Source organism: Borostomias antarcticus, assembly GCF_949987555.1.
Source record: "Borostomias antarcticus genome assembly, chromosome: 19".
NCBI lineage: Eukaryota > Metazoa > Chordata > Actinopteri > Stomiiformes > Stomiidae > Borostomias > Borostomias antarcticus.
Genome location: NC_140252.1, coordinates 15,451,456 through 15,469,967, shown reverse-complemented (window position 1 = coordinate 15,469,967; position 18,512 = coordinate 15,451,456). Strand labels below are relative to the sequence as shown.

The following is an 18,512-nucleotide window of genomic DNA, read 5'->3' as shown; positions in this document are numbered from 1 at the left end:
CTCCACCGGAGAGTCAACATGCATTTCAGGTCTTTATGTTTATATTATATCACAACTAGAAAGGGTGGTTAGAGAGCACAGGCCTCCGCGCATGAATGCATTTTGTTGGTGTAACTGAGTTGAAATGGTTCAAGTCACGCCTCAGTTTCTATAGTATGTAATAGCCTACCACAAGATCCAGACTAAGAATGTATTTCCTAATACAGTCAGTTTTTATCTGATTTGTTTCTCATGGATCGTATTATTTTGTTTTACATGCATAGAAAGATAAGATAATATTGGTTGCTTAAATAGAATAGGGAAGACGGCAAGAGGCAGCAGTTCTTCCCAACTGGGGTTTATTATGCACACAGACCCTACAACTACAAACTGCTTTTGGGGTTAAACGCATGAGGGACAGGAAAGAGAACCGGAAACACGCAGCCCTTTTATGCACTAACCAGGGCCACTCCCCCTGACAGTTCCACCAATTAGGACCCCCGTCCTTTCTAGTTTGCCACACTATTTTACATCCTGACATGGCCTGCTCCTCTGGGGATTCTCTGGGGAAACGTGCCGTCCCAATCCACAGGCTCCAGAATGACCTAGAAGAGGGGAGAAGTGGAGCAACGGGGAAGGAGAGAAAGAGAAGCAGTGATAGAAAGAGAGAAGCCTTTTCCAGACGAACATGGATGCCGACCCGGTTATAGAGCAGATGCTGGGTGTTACAGATCTCCTCTCCAACTCACAGCTGAGCCATATCCTTCTCAACGAATGCATCTCCTGCTCCTCCTCTGTGTTAGTATCTTCAGTGGTGAGTAGCCTAAATGGATGGAAGACACTCAACACAGTTGCCCTCTTTTCATGTGAAAGACAGAACTCTCTACAAGCTGAAATGAATATATATCCAATATCAGATCTGTATCTGATGAATGTAAAACAGTGTGGACTATTCAGAGAAGTGGACAAGAGAGAACTGCCCTTGATTATTCTTGAGGCTTCTATATTTCTTCTAACAGGGATCTCCTGAAAATCAACAACTTCTCTCGAAATATTAGTTTTCTAATCTTCATGAAGACTTTATATCTTAAAAAGACCATTTGACAAGTCTGTCAACTGTGTAGCAGGCGGCCATATGTGAACTGCCCACCTCTCCAGATGTAGGCCTAATCAGACATTTATGATTGCCACTCACACTCATAGTCTTTAGGGACTGAGGACAATAAGGTTTATGTATTATGTAGCACACTCCCTATTCCCCAGTCACATCTGAAACGCAGAGGACAGCCACAGGAGTTGCCATGACATCACCTTCAGCAGGCAGCTGGGATTGTGCGTGAGGTTTGATGCCCATGTTGTGTTAGCAGATACGGGCCTTCTGTGTATGGGGGCTTCATGACTGTTTACTGTTTGCAAAGTGGACCAGGTTAGTCTTGGAGGGAGGCAGCACACTGTGTGTAATATGTTCTTATCTGAGTTTTAGCCTCACATCAGGGCAATATGGCAGATGCTGCTGAAGTACTTTTCTTTTATCAGGTTCCTTATCCGTCGCAGGTATGCATCTGCCACTCTTGTCAGAAAAATCAAAATTTAGGTTTGACCACTAGTGGTCACTGTTGCCTTGCTTGACAGCTGATAGTCGTTCTTCGGGGATGATCACGTGACTCCTCTGACAGGGAGCATCATGGCTGACATGCATGTGCAACCTCAAAACAAACTCCGGCAATTCTTCAGCTAGCTGACTGGTCGACACACCGATCCCGTGCGAGAGGTCGGGCCACCGGCGCCCGAGAACACTGCAACATGGACGAGGAAAATAAGCTTCAATTTCCGTCCCTTCCTGCGTCTAAGGAGGACCTACTAGTACGTGCTAAATTAGCATACTAGCCAGCCACCTAGTTAAAGATTTGGTAGTATGTCATGATCTAGCTAAGCTAAGCTACCATGGGTGGCTGTGGCCACTGTCGGCAAAATGAACAGACCTAGCCAGCTGGTTTACTCTACCCATGGTAGTTTATAAATGATATCTGTGAAATAAAACTAGAGAGAGTATATGTGTGTGAGCTGTCCCAATTGTGGGTGTGTGTCACTTCACATGTCATCTAGCTAGTGCTAGCTAACTACTGTAGCTGGCTATATCTATCTGCTTGTTCCAATCACGTATGATAGAACGGTCCAGTTCTGGCTAACAACATGTCATGTTCTTGGTTGTCCACAGGACTGGGCGTATCCGATGAGACGGGAAATGCAGGTACTGATTCTGCTAGCGAGGCCGATTTCTAGCAGACTCCTTATGCAAAATGACTCAACTGAATCATAGCTGCTATAAATACTTGGTCAATGTTTGATGCATCATTTTGTTACCCTGGTGAAACGCTTCACAACATTAGTAAACCATTTAACGAGAGAATTGTCCTTATTTCTCAGGAAATATTACCAGGCCTGTTTTTAGGTCCCTATTCATCTGCAATGAAGAGCAAGGTATTCAGCATAGCTGACACTCATTTTGATGATTCCAGACCGATAGACTTGAGTGGAATGGAAATTGTAGACCGCACCGCTTACTCAAAGCCTTTGTCTTCTAGCTGTCCACCCTCGAACGACAGGGCATAACCCACATAGTGTGTGTCCGTCAGGATATCGAGGCCAATTTCATCAAGCCCAACTTTCAGCATATATTTAGGTAATACCAAGAAGAGCATTTTTGTGAATTTTTAAAGCCATTTTTTGTGACCTAGCTCACTGCTCTCTCTCTATGTGTGTGTGTGTCTCTCTCTCTCTCTCTCTCTTTCCGTTTTAAGATACCTCGTTTTAGATATCGCAGACAATCCTGTGGAAAATATCATACGATTTTTCCCTATGGTGAGTGGCTGCATTTCAGATACAGTGTTCTGCAGTGCTACAGGCTACGTTCAATCTGTTTGCCATTCTCCTGGTTAATGATCATCATATTTTCTTTTCAACAGACTAAAGAGTTTATTGATGGCTGTTTAGCCTCTGGAGGTAACATTAATACTCCCTATAAAGTATGATTTGACCTATTGGAAATAATGTTTACAGTATAGTGCATGTGTTGGGTTATTGTGCGTTTGCTTGATTTTTACCCATGTCTTGTTTACTAGGAAAGGTACTTCTTCATGGAAATGCAGGGATATCAAGAAGGTTTGTCACTCTCCATAATGACAATAATATTTCAACTGATCAGAGTTGTCTCCCGTGTTTGTTATTCCTAGATCTGTCTGGTGACATGTTATTCTTAGATCTGTCTGGTGATGTGGTGTTATTCCTGGATCTGTCTGGTGACATGTTATTAGGGCCCGAGCACTGGCGGTGCGAGGCCCTATTGAATTTCGAAGGATTATTATTATTAGGGCCCGAGCACTGGCGGTGCGAGGCCCTATTGAAACTCGAAGGATTATTATTATTATTATTATTATTCTTTACTCCAAACAAATGCCTTTTAGGCGGCCTGAACATCGATGAAAACGGATGAAATTTTGCAGATACGTCAGTCCCGGTGAAAAATTTGATAATTCATGGGTGACGGAACTGGGCGTGGCAAAACGGCTCAAGAGCGCCCCCTGGAAAATCTAAAATGGCGAGCCCCACCTTTCAGTTTGATGTAGGCGAACGAAATTCGGAGGGCATATGTAGTTCATCGAGACGCACTAAAATGTCTCTTGGAGCTATACCCAACATGCAACAGGAAGGCCGCCATTTTGCTTTTAATGTGCCATTTTGTCCTTGTTTTGACCATTTCCATGCCTCGTACTTCGACGAACTCCTCCTACAGATTTCATCCGATCAACTTCATATCGGGTCAGCTTCATCTTAAGGCCTTTGTGATCAAAAGTTATCAAAAAAATAGAGTTTTCACCAAACACCCTTGCCGTGGCGCCCCGCCAAAGTTTGACATTTCGCCATAAAACACGATGTCCTCATAACTCCTCCATACATTATCCAATTTGTCCGATATATCTCACGCTTCATGACGGTTCTGTCCTGAACACATCTATGTGTCAGTATTGCATCATACTTATAGCGCCACCTATTGGTGAAACAGGAAGTCCTCATAACTCCTCCATACATTATCCAATTTGTCTGATATATCTCACGCTTCATGACGGTTCTGTCCTGAACACATCTATGTGTCAGTATTGCGTCATACTTATAGCGCCACCTATTGGTGAAACAGGAAGTCCTCATAACTCCTCCATACATTATCCAATTCGTCCGATATATCTCACGCTTCATGACGGTTCTGTCCTGAACACATCTATGTGTCAGTATTGCTTCATACTTATAGCGCCACCTATTGGTGAAACAGGAAGTCCTCATAACTACTACATACATTATCCAATTTGTCTGATATATCTCACGCTTCATGACGGTTCTGTCTTGAACACATCTATGTATCAGTATTGCGTTATACTTATAGCGCCACCTATTGGTGAAACAGGAAGTCCTCATAACTCCTCCATACATTATCCGATTTGTCCGATATATCTCACGCTTCATGACAGTTCTGTCCTGAACACATCTATGTGTCAGTATTGCGTCATACTTATAGTGCCACCTATTGGTGAAACAGTACGTTTTCATAACCCTACATACATTATCCGATTTGCACCAAATTGCTGACGATTCATGAAGGTCGCATTCTGAACACATCTATGTGTCGGTATTGAGTCATACTTATTGCGCCACCTATTGGTGAAACAGGAAGTCCTCATAACTCCTACATACATTATCCAATTTGTCCGATATATCTCACGCTTCATGACGGTTCTGTCCTGAACACATCTATGTGTCAGTATTGCATCATACTTATAGCGCCACCTATTGGTGAAACAGGAAGTCCTCATAACTCCTCCATACATTATCCAATTTGTCTGATATAGCTCATGCTTCATGACGGTTCTGTCCTGAACACATCTATGTGTCAGTATTGCATCATACGTATAGCGCCACCTATTGGTGAAACAGGAAGTCCTCATAAATCCTGCATACATCATCCGATTTGCACCAAATTGCTGACGCTTCATGAAGGTCGCCTTCTGAACCCATCTATGTGTCGGTATTGAGTCACACTTACAGCGCCACCTACTGGTGAAACAGGAAGTCCTCATAACTCCTACATACGTTATCCGATTTACTCAACATTTCTCACGCTTCATCAAGGTACCGTCCTGAACACATCTATGCTTCGGTATTGAGTCACGCCTAGAGCGCCACCTACTGGTGACAGGAAGTTTCTCTCAGTACTGGACACCGAAATAGCACAGCCTTTAACGGCGCCGCACCCCGACACGCGTGGGGTGCGAGGGCCCGCTCAATGCTGCTCGCAGCCCTAGTTATTATTATTATTATTCTACCTTCTCCTTCTTCCAAAACAAATGCCTTTTTGGCGGCCTAAACATCGATGAAAACGGATGAAACTTTGCAGATACGTCAGTCCCGGTGAAAAATTTGATAATTCATGGGTGACGGAAATGGGCGTGGCAAAACGGCTCAAGAGCGCCCCCTGGAAAATTTAAAATGGCGAGCCCCACCTTTCAGTTTGATTTAGAGGAACGAAATTCGGAGGGCACATGTATTTCATCGAGACACACTAAAATGTCTCTTGGAGCTATACCCAACATGCAACAGGAAGTCCGCCATTTTGCTCTTAATGTGCCATTTTGTCCTTGTTTTGACCATTTCCATGCCTCGTACTTCGACGAACTCCTCCTACAGATTTCATCCGATCAACTTCATATCGGGTCAGCTTCATCTTAAGACCTTTGTGATCAAAAGTTATCAAAAAAATTGAGTTTTCACCAAACACCCTTGCCGCGGCGCCCCGCCAAAGTTTGACATTTCGCCATAAAACACGAAGTCCTCATAACTTCTCCATACATTATCCAATTTGTCCGATATATCTCACGCTTCATGATGGTTCTGTCCTGAACACATCTATGTGTCAATATTGCATCATACTTATAGCGCCACCTATTGGTGAAACAGGAAGTCCTCATAACTCCTCCATACATTCTCCAATTCGTCCGATATATCTCATGCTTCATGAAGGTTCTGTCCTGAACACATCTATGTGTCAGTATTGCGTCATACTTATAGCGCCACCTATTGGTAAAACAGGAAGTCCTCATAACTCCTCCATACATTATCCGATTTGTCCGATATATCTCACGCTTCATGACGGTTCTGTCCTGAACACATCTATGTGTCAGTATTGCGTCATACTTATAGCGCCACCTATTGGTGAAACAGGAAGTCCTCATAACTCCTCCATACATTATCCGATTTGTCCGATTTATCTCACGCTTCATGACGGTTCTGTCCTGAACACATCTATGTGTCAGTATTGCGTCATACTTATAGCGCCACCTATTGGTGAAACAGGAAGTCCTTATAACTCCTGCATACATCATCCGATTTGCACCAAATTGCTGACGCTTCATGAAGGTCACCTTCTGAACACATCTATGCGTCGGTATTGAGTTACACTTACAGCGCCACCTACTGGTGAAACAGGAAGTACTCATAACTCCTACATACATTATCCGATTTACTCCAAATTGCTCATGCTTGATGAAGGTCGCATCTTGAACACATCTGTAGGTCAGTATTGCGTCATACCTACAGCGCCACCTACTGCTTACAGGAAGTCCTCATAACTCCTGCATACTTTGTCCGATTTACACAACATTTCTCACGCTTCATCAAGGTACTGTCCTGAACACATCTATGCGTCGGTATTGAGTCACGCTTAGAGCGCCACCTACTGGTGACAGTAAGTTTCTGTCAGTACTGGACACCGAAATAGCACACCCTTTAACGGCGCCACACCCCGACCCACGTGGGGTGCGAGGGCCCGCTCACTGCTGCTCGCAGCACTAGTTCCTAGATGTGTCTTGTCTGGTGATGTGGTGTTATTTCTATATCTGTCTGGTGATGTGATGTTATTCCTAGATCTGTGGTGATGTGATGTTATTCCTAGATCTGTCTGGCGATGTGATGTTATGCCTAGATCTGTCTGGCGATGTGATGTTATTCCTAAATCTGTCTGGTGATGTGGTTATCATAGAAACAGAATGTGTAAATTATTCTCCATTACCCTTTCAGTGCTGCCTTAGCTATTGCCTACCTTATGGAGACTTTCGGGGTCAAATACAGGTAAGACTGCTTGTCAAGAACCTCTTCCATAAACAGACCTTTCAAAGATGGTATAACTAATAACACCAGACTCAACAAGGTGTGGTGCAACAAGCAGATGAAGACAGGGCTATGTTGATTTCGGGCTCTGGAAACATGCAGGGAACACGTGAAAGCATTTCTCACGTCTCTCCATCTCATGTTTGCCTGAACCGCTTGTGATTTCTGGTGTGATGCTCCCACAGGGACGCTTTCAGCCATGTTCAGGAGAGGAGATTCTGCATCAATCCCAACGTAGGCTTCGTACACCAGCTACAGGTAGGCAGAGAGGGCCCTGCTACAACCTCTAGAGCAGCCCCGGGCATATTCACCAGGATTCATAGTTAAGAATCCAAGAATACAATGGTTGAGGTGACATTACTTTCTTTGAAATGATGGTCAGCAACATGTCTCTTCTACACCTCTGAGCAAGGTAACCTCTTCATCTCATCATGATGTAGGATCCATGCGAGTCATTAGAAAATAATGTCTCCTAGCGGCATTCATTTCAATAATGTCTTATAGCGGTATTGATTTCAATGACTTGTTTTCCAGGAATATGAAGCAATCTACTTAGCTAAGCTGACCATAAAAATGATGTCACCGATACAGCTGGGCAGATCGTTCGCCCTGCAGGCCGGCGTGCCAGGTTGGTGTACGTTCTCCAGGTTCTACGTGTAATGACTGGTTCTGTTCATCATCATTCCGTTCACCAAGGACTATGTCTGGCATCGTTTTTGCCTGGCAGGATCGCTAGATGACAGTTTTAGGAATCGGGCGACATCGCCCACATTGTCGCCATCTCGCACGTCAGCGTCACAACCCCACCAATATCTTCATCTCTCACAGTAGCGTCACATTCCCACCAACATCTCCAGCTAAGCAGGTCCAGACCCGTAGGCACGCTGTAGTGTGAGCTCACTGCCGTCTCTCGGTCTTCTGTCCTCTGACCCGTCCAGGAAGCCGGAAGAGGACGCTCGAGGAGGATGAGGATTTCGGCGGTATGCAGGTCACTGCTGCGCAGAACGGATGACGCTCCGTCAGACAGGCTAGCTGTGTGGCGCGGAGCACTCTCTTTTTTTTACATTTTTATTGGGATCAAAAATGTAAATGTCTGAACTTTTGTAGCGGGAAGGGTGGGGGTGAAGGGAGGGCTACAGCCGCCTAGACTCCAGAGCTGAAGGAGTCGGGGAGAGGGACATTTGATAAGTGACGTTTTTGTGTAATTACCTTTTTCTTTGAGCTGTATGCACTGAAGGTTTTTTGCAGTTTTATAGTATTTAAAGCATTTTGCATTTGCAGCGGGACAGTATTGCAATGATGCACTTTGATACTTGAATTACTTTTTTTTGCCAGGAGGGGGCAGTGCGAGTAAGGGAAAGTATAGGACGTTGCTGCCCTGTGAGGTGAGGTCACAGCCTTAGCTTGAAAATGGGAGTGTTGTACAGAGATCAGGCTACCATTGGGATAGTATCATAACTATGACATGGGGTTTAAAAATAAAAAATGAAGCTTGCCAGAGAAAAATAACTGCTACCCCACTGCTCAATAAAAAGATGGCTAATTGAATTGTGTCTATTCTTTTAAATTAAATTAGAGGGCCCAGGAGGGGGTGGGGCTTTATTCCGCCACACAGGGACACACACATTACATATTGTGAGCAGAGACATGACACACACACACATGCAACTTTCGGGGGTCGCTGGTTGAAATTGTTCTGCATTCATCCCATCCCAAGCTGTCCTCCTCCAGGGGCAGCCATCGTTCATGGCACCCGGGGACCAAGTCCTGGTCATGGACCGGACTGTAGAGCATCTGTTCTTCTGCATGTTTTTCGTATTGGGTTCTTTTGGAGGAAACCCATGCAAACACGGGAGAACATGCAACTCTGTACAGAAAGGTCCGGAGGCCTTCTAGCTGTGAGGAAACAGTACAAGTATTGCGCCACAGTGCCACACGCGAGCGATTTTGGGATTCAGTGTCTTGCTCAAGGACACTCCAGCACACACCAGGAACTGGGATCGAACGGGGGACCTCGCGATCCCCAGCCATCCTGGTATTTTTGCCATACTGCATGTGGCATACTATGTATTGGGATATACTACATCCTGTTTTGGCATACTATATAGTAGGGTAGTATGTGATTCGGAACACAGCCTTAGTGATGAACATTACTGCCATGCAACAGTGTGTTAAGCCTTAGTGATGAACATTACTGCCATGCAACAGTGTGTTAAGCCTTAGTGATGAACATTACTGCCATGTAACAGTGTGGCACTCCTCGGACCTTACTGAATTAAGTATTTCAACAGCCAACAAAATGCAATTTTATTGGTATTTTACAATTTATTTTAGTAAATAAGAAAATACATGTTCACGAGACTAATAACTAATAATCAAAAGACTAAGATGAATAAATAAGCTTTAGCTACAATAACAAAATTAGCTTTAGATGACAATTCAATCCAGAAACTAAAATATCGGCTGCGCTCCTCAGCCTTGCCCCACCGCCCCCCCCCCCCCAGCTCTAGGAGGAACTTTATGTTCCTCCTAGAGCTGCCCCCCCGCTGTCCACGTCCACATCCCCCCCACCCCCCACATACAGTAGACACAGCAGTTCATTTTTTTTGTATGCTCACAAAGGTTCCCCTAAAAGGAAACTGACGACAAAATGCATATTTCATTGGTATTTTACCATTTATTTTTGTAAATAAATAAGAAAATACATATGTTCCCAAGACAAATAACTGATAATCAAAAGACTAAGATGAATAAATAAGCTTTAGCTACAATTACAAAATTAGCTTTAGATGACAATTCTGTACCCATCTTACCTACCCAAAGACCTAAAACTTCCACATGGTTATTCATCTGTGATTCTGTCATTTAACCAGGACTGTTATATAAAATGTAATGGTATGAATAGAATTGCACAAGGACTGATATATAAAATGTAATGTTAGATAGTGAATCATTTAACCAGGACTCGTATATAAAATGTAGTTATCTTACAGATAATAAATTGAAATATCTAGACCAGTACAGCATTTCAATTCCTGTCATTTTGCCATTTAGGTTAAAGAATTGTGCATGATTTATTGCAATGAAGAGGTATTATATATCAACTTATTCACTACTATTGAGGATAGACCAGAAAAAACAACAAACTCCCCCAAAATAAATACAACATAACAGAATATTAAAAACAGAATTCCCATACTGATAAACGTAAAAATGTTTGTTTCATGTTGGTTGCATAAGCGGACATCAGCAAGTCATCAACCTTAATGGAGACATTCACAACATGGCAACTGACTGGTCAGCCTATGAGAGACCTGACCGTTGTCTCCTAACGGTCACAATGGGTGAACATTCTGAATTAGAACGCTCAATGCATTTCAAAGAAAGTGCTCGGTACCTCACACTCTGGACGTCCCAGAATCCTACACTAGATTGACATTCCCCTCTTTTTTTTACATGGTTTACGAGACAGTTTGTGGGATCTCCACCCAGGTGAGGTAGCATGGTTCCCAGAGGGCGGAGGACCTGTGAACCTGAGGTGGACCCCACAGTGGTGCCAGGGTCTGGGGCCTCAGTCGCTGAATCGGCACTGCATGTAGCTCTCGTTAGATGGGTCGTAGCCAAACTTCTGGTAGAAGGCCACGTTGTTGGGGGCGCATTCCAGTGTTATTTTATAACATTCCAACTTTCGGCTGAGGAGAGTCAGAGTCGACACCAATCTACAGTTTTTCAGAAAAGACAGGAGAACTCCCAAGTTTAAGGAACACCAAAAAACAAAGCCAGCATGTTTATAGCAGTGGGTAAAGCAGCGATGTTGAAGCTTGATTGAAGATTGATACTACTACTGTTAAAGCTGGTAGAGAGAAGTGAGAACAACAGATATAGTAGATATACACAAACAGACAGACAGACAGATAGATAAAGATAGATAGTTAAGATAGATAAAGTAGATAGATAAAGATAGACAAGTGTGTGTGTGTGTGTGTGTGTGTGTGTGTATTTCAGGTGTAGGTTTTGGAGCAGAACCGGGTCCAGATGGGCTTCCGGCTTCGCAAAACGCACTTTCCATATATGTACAGGCACACACAAACACACTGACTTTTTCCCCTACCAGACTTTATCCCCCAAAAAACTCCAACTGTATGTCCAAATATTTCAATGCGCTTGTGTTGCCATGGAAACGCCGCACTGCTAACAAACCAATCCGGACACTAAAACACCGGCTGCGCTCCTCAGCCTTGCCCCATCCCCCCCTTCCCTGCGGTCGACTTCCTGTTCCTCCTAGAGCTGACCCCCCCACCCCTTCTGCACACATGCTGCTGTCCACGTCGACATCCTCACCCCCCCCCCCCCACACACACACAGTACATACATACAGTAGAGACACAGCAGTTCATCACAGAATAGCTTTTGTATGCTCACAAAGGTTCCCCTAGAAAGAAAGAGATAGATAGATAGATAGATAAACAGCTACTCACAGTTTCCCTAGCTGCTTTCCTCTGCAGACATCGCTGACCACCACCTCCTCCACCCTTCCTCTCTGTCAAACACAACCGGCGCCAGCGTCAGCACGTTACCCCGCCCCGTAAGAACACACCACCAGGAGTGAACACCATACATGCCTTCAGGCGTAGGCGGGCTGCTGTCCTCTTTACCTTAGCGCACGAATGGATGAACTTGTGCTCAATGATCAACGTGGCGGTTGCAACGATCTGCTTCAGGCTCGTGTCCTCCACCACCACCACGTAGTAGTCGCCTGTCTTCTTCATGTGTTCAAACTTCTCTAGGAGAGACGACACCGAATGTGTTAGTGTGTGTTCCAGGAGAGTTAGGCCAAACAAGCCTGCCCTTTCTAGTCATATAGTCAATTGCTAGTGTCTTTGAAAAGGCAATGTTTTTTTGACATATTGCCAATCAGATAGACCGTCCAAGTAGCCACATAAACGTTGTCCACTTCGGAAAGAGGCTTCAGAGGGTCCAGAACTTACTGATGAACTGCTCTTGTGTGACGTCACCAGCCAGCGTGAGCTGAGACAGAACCTTGTAAAATCCTAGGGAACAAACAAACAGATCGTCAGCAACCAGCCAGCCAGCCCAGGGCCAGACATTCATCCCGAGATCAAAGCAGACCACCACCCACAACATATGGAATCTGGTAGGGCCGGACTGGTAACAGGAACCCATTCGTAGATCATGTTAAGATCGTGTTGTCACCCCGGGGCAGGAAAGATCCATTTACATAGTATTCAAACACAGTATTCAAGCAAAAGGCCTTGGTCAGAGGGAGAGTCCAGTGTCACAGGGACATGTGGGCCGGTCAGTCGGTCAAGCTGACCTCTTTTAAGGTCGGTGGTGCAGAGGGGCCGGAGTACCAGGCCGTCCCCAGGCTGTGAGGGGGATATGGGGGGGGAGAAGGACACCGTGTTGCTGCTCCAGTCCAGATCCTGGAGCAGGGATGGGTCGAAGAGTGGCATCTCGTCCAGCAGCATGCCACCGGCTCTGTTGATCATACACCCACACACACAGTAATCAGTGTATGTTAATAAATTAAAAGTGTGTCTAATTACACACAGCCTAAAGCATGAGTCATGTTATCAAACAGGCCGACTCCACAGGCACTGTCAATTGCAATCAAATATTGGTACACAGGACTTTGACCAAGTCTCCATTTAGGTGGTTAGACACTGCTCTATTGTTCCCGTGTACGTCAGAAATCCTTGTAATCGTATCCTTTCATCATAATATTAAGAATTTACTATTTTATATTCTAGGATCCTGTATCCTCCCAGACATGTAACATGAGACAGACCAAGCCCACAGCAGACAACAAGGCACCTTGGCCACGTGTACTACTGTATGTCAAACGGCGTTGCAACACTTTTCCACGTATCTCACACCCCCCATGGTGACTGCTAACTAGCTAGCATGCTAGCAAGACACCAACGGCAAAGGAAGCCAACTAGCTAGACTAATGTGCAAAACGATCTTTCCACAGGTGGTATGGTGAAGATATCAAGCTCCTTTAACCGTGTCAAGTCGATTCAAGCCAGCTTTACGTTACTAATGAATCGTATCGAATAGCTGTAACTATCCTGCTAGATAGATAGATAGATAGATATGCAAACTTAAAATAAAATAGCAGGCTAGTGCTAGCTATCCACATTGCATAAACAGCTAGAACTGCATGCAAGCTACTGTAACGTTACCAAACACTCTAGCTAGCTATGACAACGTTATCTATCCAAAACTATCAACAGAGATCATTCGCTAATGTCTGCTGTCCACATGCCCAGCTTCGTGTGAATTCAGCTGGCTAACTAGCCTTGTACTTACGGTGACATAAGGACACGTAAAAGATATGCCTCCGATTGCAGTTATTGAGCGGTTAAGTTTATCACTAGTTTTTGGTTTTACCTCATTGGTCGTGACAGCGTGGATGGAGATGATGTTCCCTCTGACAGCACGTCTGTATGACGTGGCAGCATGGTGGCCTGGAGGAAAGGGCGCGGCTCATTGACGTCAGCAAATCAGATGTTCACAACTTCAGATTGGACCTTTTTTTAACAACAGGGAATTGTGTTTATTCTTTACACTGACAGTAGTCCTAGGTGATTAATAAAAATAACAAAATCTATTCAGTGGTTATATAGTCTGGTGTTGATGAGGATGTCATGTAGCCCACAGTAGGTTTAGGCTAGGATTTAAGGCAAGAAACTAGGCTTCTATAGCCTAGAGAGAAGAACATTAGCTATTGTGTCCACTAACAACGTGTCTGGCAAGCTATACTGGCTTTGCCAACTGTTCGCATACCTCAGCCAACAGAAAAATGTGGAGTTCATTACTCGGCTCTCCACTCCCCAGTGGAGCTGTAGCAACCGAGGGAGGCTCCACATGGCAGGAGTCACTGATGAATGAAAGAGAAGCCAGCAACATCACTTCTTCCCACTCACTAGACCAGTCTGATACAGTGCATTAGCCTCCAAGACACATTCCTCCACTTTCTCTGCCAGCCTCTTGTGTTGTCTGGATGAGCTGGCTGGATTGATGTTCTGTCTTGGAACAGGGGTGTCTGGTGATCCTTCCTGCATTGATATATGATCCTGATATGACGCTCAAGGTGTAGATTGTCTGTTGCTGAATCATAGAGGACTTAACTCATATTATTTAGATGTATCTAGATTAACCAGGCTGGCGGAGATAGTGGCCATCTGCTTACCATGGTGAACTGTAGTTTAGATGCACCATACGCCGAGGACTTTATCAAAGGTGAGACTTCCCCATATGGTGGCTCAGGGTAACCTAGGGATTTCTGATGGAATATGTTCTGTTCATGATCTAATCATGTGGAGTTTCAGGCACAGAAACATCAGTATGTATATTGGTTATGATGGGATGTCGACATTGATCAGTACATGTCTCTGGAGTAGGCCTAGCACGCAGCCAGAACTCACAGATTCTTACTATTGTGTTCGGAACTGCTGTAACCGGGTCAAGACTGTGTGTGTTTGTACGTGTGTAAGAGAAGAGATACTGTCTATGTCCTCGATAGGGTTGAGTCCGGTAGCTGTGTGCTGCATGGTCGTCCTCTTCCTCGTCTCCCTGTCCACCTATGCTCTCTTTGTCGAGATCTGGGTGTTTCTCTCCCGGAATGTCTACAGCACTGTAGTGAAAGATTGCTCTCTTATTGTCCTCGGCGTCTTCCCGGTGAGTACCACCATGTCCATGTGTAGTAGGAGTTCATGCACTGATTACAGCATGACAAAGTGTGAGGTAATCTCTCTCTCTCTTTTTCTTTCTCTTTCTCTCTCAGGTGATCACCGCCTCTGCACAGCTGGGAATGATTGTTCCTCGGGCAGCCATGCTGGCCAACCTCATGACCTCAATGTGAGTGGACAGAACTTCAACTTGATACCTCAATGTTGAGGGAGATGTTGTATGTATAACTTTGTTCAACATGTGAACTTTGTTCACGTTGTTAGAATCTTTAAGGATGTGGAGATAGTGTACTGTCAGCCGTGTACTGTCAGTCCTTTAACTGATTGTTGAGGATATGATTGGACCTCCAGCTGATTGTTGAGGATATGATTGGACCTCCAGCTGATTGTTGAGGATGTGATTGGACCTCCAGCTGATTGTTGAGGATATGATTGGACCTCCAGCTGATTGTTGAGGATGTGATTGGACCTCCAGCTGATTGTTGAGGATGTGATTGGACTTCCAGCTGATTGTTGAGAATGTGATTGGACTTCCAGCTGATTGTTGAGGATATGATTGGACTTCCAGCTGATTGTTGAGGATGTGATTGGACCTCCAGCTGATTGTTGAGAATGTGATTGGACCTCCAGCTGATTGTTGAGAATGTGATTGGACCTCCAGCTGATTGTTGAGAATGTGATTGGGCCTCCAGCTGATTGTTGAGGATGTGATTGGACCTCCAGGTGATTGTTGAGGATATGATTGGACCTCCAGCTGATTGTTGAGGATATGATTGGACCTCCAGCTGATTGTTGAGGATGTGATTGGACCTCCAGCTGATTGTTGAGAATGTGATTGGACCTCCAGCTGATTGTTGAGGATGTGATTGGACTTCCAGCTGATTGTTGAGGATGTGATTGGACCTCCAGCTGATTGTTGAGAATGTGATTGGACCTCCAGCTGATTGTTGAGAATGTGATTGGCTCCAACTGATTGTTGAGGATATGATTGGACCTCCAGGTGATTGTTGAGGATGTGATTGGACCTCCAGCTGATTGTTGAGGATGTGATTGGACTTCCAGCTGATTGTTGAGGATATGATTGGACCTCCAGGTGATTGTTGAGGATGTGATTGGACCTCCAGGTGATTGTTGAGGATGTGATTGGACCTCCAGCTGATTGTTGAGGATGTGATTGGACCTCCAGGTGATTGTTGAGGATGTGATTGGACCTCCAGGTGATTGTTGAGGATGTGATTGGACCTCCAGGTGATTGTTGAGGATGTGATTGGACTTCCAGCTGATTGTTGAGGATATGATTGGACCTCCAGGTGATTGTTGAGGATGTGATTGGACCTCCAGGTGATTGTTGAGGATGTGATTGGACCTCCAGCTGATTGTTGAGGATGTGATTGGACTTCCAGCTGATTGTTGAGGATATGATTGGACCTCCAGGTGATTGTTGAGGATGTGATTGGACCTCCAGGTGATTGTTGAGGATGTGATTGGACCTCCAGCTGATTGTTGAGGATGTGATTGGACTTCCAGCTGATTGTTGAGGATGTGATTGGACCTCCAGCTGATTGTTGAGGATGTGATTGGACCTCCAGCTGATTGTTGAGGATGTGATTGGACCTCCAGGTGATTGTTGAGGATGTGATTGGACCTCCAGCTGATTGTTGAGGATGTGATTGGACCTCCAGCTGATTGTTGAGAATGTGATTGGACCTCCAGCCGGCTAAACCAGTGTGGATTTCTCCCTGTTTCCATAGTTACTGTATGACCGTCCTCTACAGTTTCTTCCACCTGATGGTGGCCTCTCTGGGGGGAGAGAGTGAGATGCTGGGAAAGATCCAGGATTTGGACGCTTCTCTCACACTGCCTCCATGCTGTTGCTGCTGCTTCTGTCTCCCCAAGATAAGGATAGATCGGTATGTTGGGAACCAGCACCAAAGAGTCATCGGTGCCACCGCATGTAGGCTACAGTATGTAGGCCTACCGCATGTATGGTCTTGGGCGCAGCCTGATTTAGTTCTGTCTGTTTAGGAGCATCTACAGCCTCTTCAGAATATTCATCTCCCAGACCGTGTTCATGCTGCCCATACTCCATTTCGTTAACGCAGTTCTCTGGGCTGATGGGAAATACTTCAGAGAGACGGTTTGTTTTTGATTTCTCACCGCTGCTCTGACTGTTCTAGCTTGTATATCACATGGTTCGAATAGTGTCTCACCACAGCCCCACTCACTTGATTCCTGTCTCTTTTCTCTGGGCAGGTGGATTCCCAGAGTCCTCTGTTCTACTTGGGAATAATCATGGCCCTCTCCACTTGCCTGTGTCTGTATGTCTTTAACGTCCTGATGAAGTGCGGCTCAAAGATAGCGGATCACAGCTGCCACCTGCTGGCCAAGTATGTCATCATCATCATCACCGTGATGATCAATGGTCTACAGCCTGTGCTTGCAGATCAGCTGACAGTTAACGGGATCCTTCCCTGTACAGAGGACTTCCACTGGCAGGGACGGGCTTCAGGTACAGCTGTGTGTGTGTGTGTGTGTGTGTGTGTGTGTGTGTGTGTGTGTGTGTGTGTGTGTGTGTGTGTGTGTGTGTGTGTGTGTGTGTGTGTGTGTACAGAGGACTTCCACTGGCAGGGACGGGCTTCAGGTACAGCTGTGTGTGTGTGTGTGTGTGTGTGTGTGTGTGTGTGTGTATGTGTGTGTGTGTGTGTGTGTGTGTGTGCGCGCGCGCGCGCGTGTGTGTGTGAACATGTGAGGATAGTGTCTTGAAAACCTACAGTCCTTCTGTTTTCTCCCATAGAATTTGACCACATGTTGAAGGTGGTGGAAGCATTCATCCTAATGTTGGTATCCAGAAAATACTACCGTAAAATCTTCACAGAGTCAGTGCGGCTGTCCTTTGACTCTCTCGATTCTGGACAATACGCACCCTGAGCACCCCAGGGAGACAAGAGGAAGATGAAGTGCCTCCATCTGTAAAGGAAATAGTCTTGATGCAATCTAATTACTCCTGAACAAATCACCTAAACATGACATGGACACACTGTGCGCTCAGTGTTGTCTGTGTGTTTCTTGTATCACCAGAGCGTGTCTCTCCATTGTAAGACTAGCTGTGTAAGCAGCACATGGACACACAGTTACTGGAATTTCTCTTCTCTGCTATTGATTTTCATTGGGGCGGGAGGGGAGGGGAGGGGGGGGGATTCTGAACATTTACATGAATAAAAGAGACATACAAGCCTTTTCTAATGATTCCACCTCTGTGGAGGTCAGGAGACAGCAGCAGGATATGGGCAGTTAGATAGGTCACTGTGATGGAATCTGAGATGGAAATTCCCAGATAGCAATGCTGATCTGGGCCATATACAGGCCAAATCTGGCCCTTGTGGCTTAGGTCCGGCCCATATATGGTCCAGAATCATTACACATCCGCTTGCTATCTGGGTAACGCTGTCAGTAAGTCCCAGTCACTCCAGCTGGTATCGACTGCTCTGTTCACGCACTCTGCCGCTGGGAGCGAGGTTTAGATAAAGCCTGCTTACTGTACATGGAATTTGTCTGTCATCTGTGTATTCATGTAGAGTACAATAACATTGACAAATAAAAATG

At 45.2% G+C, this 18,512-nt stretch overlaps 3 protein-coding genes across 4 annotated transcripts; 2 read left to right on the top strand and 1 right to left on the bottom strand.

Moving 5' to 3' along the window:
- Nucleotides 1-1,670: 1,670 nt before the first annotated feature.
- styx (serine/threonine/tyrosine interacting protein) lies at nucleotides 1,671-8,300 on the top strand. Its single transcript, XM_084453413.1, has 11 exons — nucleotides 1,671-1,842; nucleotides 2,198-2,230; nucleotides 2,407-2,460; nucleotides 2,565-2,662; nucleotides 2,781-2,841; nucleotides 2,946-2,982; nucleotides 3,102-3,141; nucleotides 7,105-7,155; nucleotides 7,380-7,452; nucleotides 7,729-7,822; nucleotides 8,133-8,300. The coding sequence occupies exons 1-11, from the start codon at nucleotides 1,783-1,785 to the stop codon at nucleotides 8,204-8,206; spliced, it is 675 nt and encodes a 224-aa protein (XP_084309539.1). The 5' UTR covers nucleotides 1,671-1,782; the 3' UTR covers nucleotides 8,207-8,300.
- A 1,703-nt stretch (nucleotides 8,301-10,003) lies between these two features.
- On the bottom strand, nucleotides 10,004-13,674 carry gnpnat1 (glucosamine-phosphate N-acetyltransferase 1). Of its 2 annotated transcripts, none has more exons than XM_084453728.1 (6): nucleotides 13,609-13,674; nucleotides 12,530-12,693; nucleotides 12,183-12,245; nucleotides 11,850-11,977; nucleotides 11,673-11,734; nucleotides 10,004-10,913 (listed from the first exon to the last, which is right to left on the bottom strand). In XM_084453728.1, exons 1-6 carry the CDS (start codon nucleotides 13,611-13,613, stop codon nucleotides 10,766-10,768), a joined length of 570 nt encoding a protein of 189 aa, XP_084309854.1. In that variant the 5' UTR covers nucleotides 13,614-13,674; the 3' UTR covers nucleotides 10,004-10,765. The 2 variants fall into 2 exon arrangements, with proteins under 2 accessions (XP_084309854.1, XP_084309853.1); XM_084453727.1 differs by lacking the exon at nucleotides 13,609-13,674 and adding an exon at nucleotides 13,528-13,600.
- Nucleotides 13,675-14,411: 737 nt separating this feature from the next.
- LOC311322009 (organic solute transporter subunit alpha-like) lies at nucleotides 14,412-18,007 on the top strand (the record flags this gene model as incomplete). Its single annotated transcript, XM_084454021.1, has 7 exons — nucleotides 14,412-14,460; nucleotides 14,744-14,898; nucleotides 15,005-15,078; nucleotides 16,661-16,819; nucleotides 16,935-17,046; nucleotides 17,163-17,418; nucleotides 17,988-18,007. 7 exons carry the CDS (start codon nucleotides 14,412-14,414, stop codon nucleotides 18,005-18,007), a joined length of 825 nt encoding a protein of 274 aa, XP_084310147.1.
- Nucleotides 18,008-18,512: the final 505 nt, after the last annotated feature.

Excerpts from the sequence above, each read along its gene's own strand:
- styx (XM_084453413.1), top strand. The coding sequence starts at position 1,783 with ATGGACGAGGAAAATAAGCTTCAATTTCCGTCCCTTCCTGCGTCTAAG. Across the intron at positions 2,663-2,780 it reads AACTTTCAGCATATATTTAG|ATACCTCGTTTTAGATATCG; the intron begins GTAATACCAAGA and ends TTCCGTTTTAAG. Across the intron at positions 7,453-7,728 it reads GCTTCGTACACCAGCTACAG|GAATATGAAGCAATCTACTT; the intron begins GTAGGCAGAGAG and ends CTTGTTTTCCAG.
- gnpnat1 (XM_084453727.1), bottom strand. Across the intron at positions 12,246-12,529 it reads CACCACCGACCTTAAAAGAG|GATTTTACAAGGTTCTGTCT; the intron begins GTCAGCTTGACC and ends TTTGTTCCCTAG. Across the intron at positions 11,735-11,849 it reads TCATCCATTCGTGCGCTAAG|AGAGGAAGGGTGGAGGAGGT; the intron begins GTAAAGAGGACA and ends TGTGTTTGACAG.